This window comes from Equus caballus, chromosome 1 (assembly GCF_041296265.1).
Source record: "Equus caballus isolate H_3958 breed thoroughbred chromosome 1, TB-T2T, whole genome shotgun sequence".
Classification (NCBI taxonomy): Eukaryota; Metazoa; Chordata; class Mammalia; order Perissodactyla; family Equidae; genus Equus; species Equus caballus.
The window spans coordinates 129850103-129856102 of record NC_091684.1 but is presented as its reverse complement, the minus strand read 5'-3'; the positions used below and the strand labels follow the sequence as shown (position 1 = coordinate 129856102).

Here is a 6000-nt window from a genome sequence, read left to right as displayed (position 1 = left end):
TTTATTATATTTCCTTGATCTGGAAAACGTGTTTAGCACATTGCAGATGTAGCGTTGAGGTCTGTGAATAAAAGAGTGAGCAAAAGAACAACTGGAGTGAGAGGGGTGGACTTCATCCAAAGAGCTGGCAATAGCGACGTTAGCAGCTCAGTGGGAACGTTCACTCTAACAACGTTGCCCACTGTGGGGCTGGGAGGCGGCCTAGGGCACTGTCACCAGCAGCTCGCCTGCTTTGCCCCAGCATTCCTGCACCTGGCTTCCCCGGAGACCTCCTAGAGAACGGCCTCACCTTGGCCCCACTTCCCAGTCCAGCCCTTAACTTTCCGCTGTCCTCATTGGCTGCGCGACCATCCAATGGCCAGGCAGGAACCGTGAGCTCGCTCTCCTCGCCTGGGCCATCAGCTCTCGTTCTCGTGTCTCGCGAGCGTTACTGTGACTGGCGCAGGCGGCGCAGCTTGGTCCGGCTCAGGGGTGTTGTGAAGCCGAAGGTGCTGCGAGGCGGGAGGGAGCAGAGACCATGTTCCGAGTGGCGGCTCCTGGGCAGCTCCGGCTGGCGGTGAGTAGAGGCGGGGAGGGCCGAACTCGGCTACGGTCCAGCCTCAACCTGTCGTCCCTGTGAGTGTCTTCGCGAAGGTCACCGTCTCCCACAGACCCACAGACCTGACTGGTCCTCGCGAAGGCAGACTCCGGCTGGCCTCGGGCCCGGGCCAAAGTTCTGGGGCCTGCCCTTGACTCCTTCCAGGCCGCCAGCTGGGGAGCGAGGTCAGAGGTCGGGGGTCAGGGTGACCCAGAGTAAGGACCCTGCGCTTCCACTGCCTGTCCTCCTCTCTGCCGTCTCCCCAGCTCCTCTCCAACCCTCCGGGTTTACTTTTCGCGCTTGGCAGGGAGCGAGCAGCTACGCCCCAGGGAAATCTTTACCTGAGGGAGGAAAATGTCGCTTCTGGAATACCCTCTTGGAACGAGTTTTAAACCTGAATTCAGCGTGGAAGCCGACTTTTCTGGAAGAGTTAAACATATTCACTGGGAGCGTTGTGGCTGCTCGAATGCTCTCAGTCATGGGCTGGGTGTAAAGGGCGGTGTGGTTATGGAAACTTGCTCTGCTCTGGCTAATGGGGCAGTGCTCAGTTAGGTGATTGTATGAAGTGTGTCATCCGGTTTGACAGCTTTAGCCAATTTTGAAAGGCAGTCGTCTTTTTGTACTGCATGCTGACTTGCTTTTAAATCAGCAGATTGTTGGTTAAATAGCCAGGGATGTGTTGGTAGTAGTAAGTTTTTGATGCTTTCGTTAGTGATAAATCATAAGTTTACCACGTTTCTCTCTTCTATTGTGAGAAAGACTGGTAGAAAATATGTTTTTGTCTTAATACTATGGGACAACAATATTTGGAGATTGACCGATTACAAGTCAATAACAGTTTATATTGTGGATTTTGTAGATTTTCTAATTTACAGTTAGGTTAAGTGAGCAGACTGCTTGTAAACTTGGGTGAGAAACTTTCCTAGTGGTTTGTAATGTTTTTGCAATTTTTTTGTGCGTGCATATTTTCCCATCCACCACTGGGATTTTCGCCCTGAGATATAGGTGGCAATCTTTCTAAATGCCTGTAGGACGTTTTCTTCTGTGTTCCTTGTTCCATTAAAAAATCCTGCCCCCCAAAAAAGTTCACACTCACATCTTTCAGGTCAGTGTTTATTCTTTCCCCATGAGATTATTTTCCTCAGAAGATCTAGACAGAAACAAGTTAAAGTCATGTATTTGGAAAAATTCTAGGTATCAAAGCCAGACTAGCAGAAAAATACTTCTCTGTGCAGTAATTGGAAGGAAGTTTTGTGGACAGGTTAGAAGTATGGCGTAAGTGAAATAATTGGGGTGGGGAGAATTTAGGACTCAGTTATTTTGTAGAGCTAACAGAAAAAAGTGGAATGATTAGCTTAAATAATTATTATGAACACAGTTTCTCCAGTATACATAGACAGTATTTCCAAATCTTTACTGTGGTTTGCCAAAGACTTTGACCTTGATTTATTTTTAAAATTTGAAGTCAAGCTAAGTAGAGTGGCTGCTCTAAAGTCATTAAGAACGTTTGAGAGATTTGAATTTCAAGTGTATAAGAAAATGGCAGGAACGCTTCTAAAATGGATACATAAATACACGTACCTATTTAACTTTTTTAAGTTTTGAAATTTCAAACTTACAGAAAAGTTTCAAGAATAATATGAAGAAATCTCACAACCCTTTGCTGAATTTCACCAGCTGTTAACAGTTTGGGACATTTGCTTTATGTCTCTTCCTATATACGTATTATTTTTTTTTTTAACCATTTGAGAATATGTTGCAGACATGACGTTTACTCCTAAATAATTCATTGTATTTTCTAAGAACAAGGAGGTTTACCTTTCATAACCGCGATATAATTGGCAAAATCAGCAAGTTTAACAATGATATAATACTATTATCTAATCTACAGACATTATTCAAATATTGCCAATTGTCTTATTAATATCATAGCAGTTTTTCTTGTTGTGGCCTAGGATAGTCCAGGATCATGCCTTGTATTTAGTTTTCATGTCTATTTAGTCTTGGTTCAAAAAGTTCCTCAGCCTTTCTTTGGCTTTGATGGCATTGACATTTTTGAAGAGTACAGGCCTTCTATTTTGTTGACTGTCCCCCAATTTAGGTTTGTCTGCTGTTTTTCCTCATGATTAGATTCAGGTTATGTATTTTTGGCAGGAGTATCACAGGAGTGATACTGTGTTCTCAGCGCATCATATAAGGAGGCTCATAGTGTTGGTTTATCCCATTGTTGGTGGTGGTAACTTTAATTACTTGGCTAAAGTGTTGTTCATCTGGTTTCTCCACTATCAAGTTACTACTCCTCCCTTTGTGATTTTTAACTAATTTGTGGGGAGATACCTTGAGATTATGTAACTCTCCTGTTTCTCATCAAATTTTCACCCACTAGTCTTAACATCTGTTGATGATTCTTGCCTGAGAAATGGTTAGTGTGATGTAAAATAGTGATTTTTCTAATTCTATCATCCCTTCTGCTTTTATTAGCATTCTGTTTCTGTTATAAGGAAGAACATTATCTTCTTGCTTATTTATGTTTTTATTTATGGAGTCATGGATCCTTATTTTATTTAGTGGGTTATAATCCATTACTACTCTTAAATTTTTTGATGCTCAAGTTGTCCCGTATTTCTAAAATGGGAGTCCCTTCAGTCTGGCTCCTGTTTACTTATATTTGTGATCTCATAAAGTCAGAATAGCTTATCTAAAATCTCCACTCTTGAAATTTTAAAAAATTGTTCTGTAGCTAACCATGAGTAAATTTAGGAAGATAGATTTTCACAAAACCATATTTTTAATAATGGATTAATCTATTAAAAGATTTAAAAGATTACCTTAAACTGTTAACACAACACTGAATATAGCTAACACTACTAAACTGTACACTTAAAAATGGTTAAGATGGTAAATTTTATGATATGTCTTTTACTGCAATTAATGAGAAAAAAAAGAGATACCTTAAACTGTTAGAATGTTAGTTAAATGACTTGCATTTGGTATCTTAAGTTCCATTTCCAGTTTTGATTGATTTATGCCCTTGAGCAAAATCCTTCATCTTTGGGGCCTTCTCAATGCCGTCTGTTAATGAAGTGGTATTTTACATCTACAATAAAGAGCTAGAGAACACGCTAAGAGGACAATAGGTAGTCATTTGCAGTTGGTTAGCATTCTTGTGGGGATATTAATCTGATTTATTAGCATTTTATTCATTTGCATTTGAAATTGATTTGTTGACTAATAAGATACCAAAGAAATATTTTATGTGGAGAGTAAAGCAATACTTTTCAAGATTGCTCAAGTGTTCCTGTGTTCATTGCCAGACAGGAAGGCATATCCATCATGATTCAGAAGCTGTGAAACTGGTATGAAAGAACACGACATTTTTCAGAGTCCATAGTCTAGCATTGATGAATGAGAGTGAACTCTGTAATTTGCATGTAAATTTTAATTTCTTTTGAAAGAAGACAGCCAATTTCCATGTGGTTCTAAAAGATTTATTGCATAAGGTGAATTCCATAAAATTGTGCTGCCTACCGATGTGTCTGCTAAGGGTCTTCTCTGTTTTTAAAGTGAAGTAGATCGACTGTTTTTAATATTGTAATCAATGTTATATGACATTTCCAGACATGATTAAAAGCCACCATATTACTAAAGAGGTTAAAGTCGGTTATTTAAGTACAGAAATGTAATACACATTTTATTATTGCAAAATGTATGTTAAAATAGGGATAGGTGACTTTGTGTGTTATTTATCTGTTTCAGTAGAACTTGGAAAGATTTTATAGCTTATTCCTGCTTTTTTATTTTGGAGTTAAGAAGCAAAGACCCTCAAAAGAAAGGGTTAGAGACCCTCACACTTCCCCTCCCTTACACTTACCCCACTTAGCTTTCAAAGATGGTTGGGAGAAGTAGGTGAAAATTATTCTTACTACTTTAGGTTTTAAACTGGTTTGTAAGGATAAAGTAGGGAGTTGGAGTCCAGCTGTTTTTTTCCCCCCTAACATCTGTGGTAGTTTACTACATGGACATAGAGTTAAAGTCACAGCAGGAACTCCTTAGTTCAAAATCAGTGTCAAAACTGTTAAGGTTGAATAAGAGAAGGACCAAAGTATGTTCATTGGACTTAGCTGTAACAAGGTTATTGGTGACTTTGACGAGATTGGGTTCAGTGTTGTAGTGGAAGTGAAAGCCGTTTTGCTGTGAGTAAGGGAGAAAGAGAGAGGTGAGGCAATAAAGTGGAGTGTACAGGCATTATTTTCAAGAAATTTGGCTCTGAAAGGGTGGAGAGAAGATGATAACCCCTTCCAACTCGGCCCTCAAGAAGTACACCATCTCATAAAGGTCAATCAACTTAATAAGCGTATGTGGCTGGTAGGTGAAAGAAAACTTCACATTTTACTATTTGGACATAAGTCTAGTCAGTAGTCTAGATAAGTTCCCTAAAAGCATGATGAGGTATCTGTCTTAGTAATTTAACAAGTTTTTGTACTGTTCTTGGGGGGTACACATGTAAGTGCTTAGATAATTATCAATGAGATAGAAACAGTTGCTTTTTAGTTTTTGATCCTTTGAGGGAAGCTTTTCATTTATGTGCTAAACATTCATTGAATGCCAGCTATGTGCCAGGCACAAATGTAGGTGCTGAGCTCACAGTGGAGAACAAGACACACCTAATCCCTTCCCACGTGGTATGAATAGACTGGGGAAGACAGACATTGAACATGTTATTTTAAGTGTAATCATTGTAACAGAAAAGTGTATAGACTTTTTGGGGAAATGTAATGAGGGAGAGGATTAATCTAGTTAGGGGCCTAGAAAAACTCTGAAAAGATAGGTGTGAAATTACTTTGTAAAAACTAAGGTGCTCTGCAACTATTGTTATTGGGTGATGAAGTAATAGTAAGGGTGAAGGATTTTCTTTAGATGAAAATGTCACTTCGTTTTTGAGTTTTGTGTGTCTTAAATCATCTGTTTATCATTGTTTTAATTCTGTTCATATTGTATGTGTTATTAGATACATATCTTGCTTTTTTAATGTGGCATTATTTCTAGAGTTGAATTAGAAACAAGAGAAAGCATCAGTCACATTTGATTATTAAAAAAAAACAAAACTAAAAGTCCATGTGAATCTGTCTAAGGTAAGGTGGATCAAGCTGAAAGGACCCTGGAAATTAAGAAAAGATAGTCCTGGAGTAATGACACAGTGTGAAAAGCAAGATTTACATCCCCCTTGCTTCAATTCTGCACCACTCTGAAGGGCCATCCTAGCTCCAGGGCTCCTTGTGGGATCAGCTGAGATCTTTGTTGTGACTGCATTGCAGTTTTGCAGTTCAACTTCTTCCACTGCCCAGTCCTGTTTCCTTGATGCCTCATGGATGTTGTTCCCAAGAGTACTTCCCAATAAACATATTGCACACCCACACACACCA

At 39.6% G+C, this 6000-nt stretch overlaps 1 protein-coding gene across 6 annotated transcripts in view; it reads left to right on the top strand.

Moving 5' to 3' along the window:
- Positions 1 to 211: 211 nt before the first annotated feature.
- Positions 212 to 6000, top strand: part of ETFA (electron transfer flavoprotein subunit alpha) — a 100976-nt gene continuing 95187 nt past the window's right edge. For 3 of the 6 annotated variants that reach the window (XM_070233019.1, XM_070233014.1, XM_070233003.1), the window contains exon 1: positions 361 to 556. In XM_070233019.1, coding sequence (XP_070089120.1) covers positions 518 to 556 — 39 coding nt within the window. In that variant the 5' untranslated portion in view covers positions 361 to 517. Of the gene's footprint in view, positions 557 to 6000 lie in introns of all 6 variants that reach the window. The other 3 variants (XM_023652974.2, XM_070233032.1, XM_070233027.1) reach the window with 3 other exon arrangements.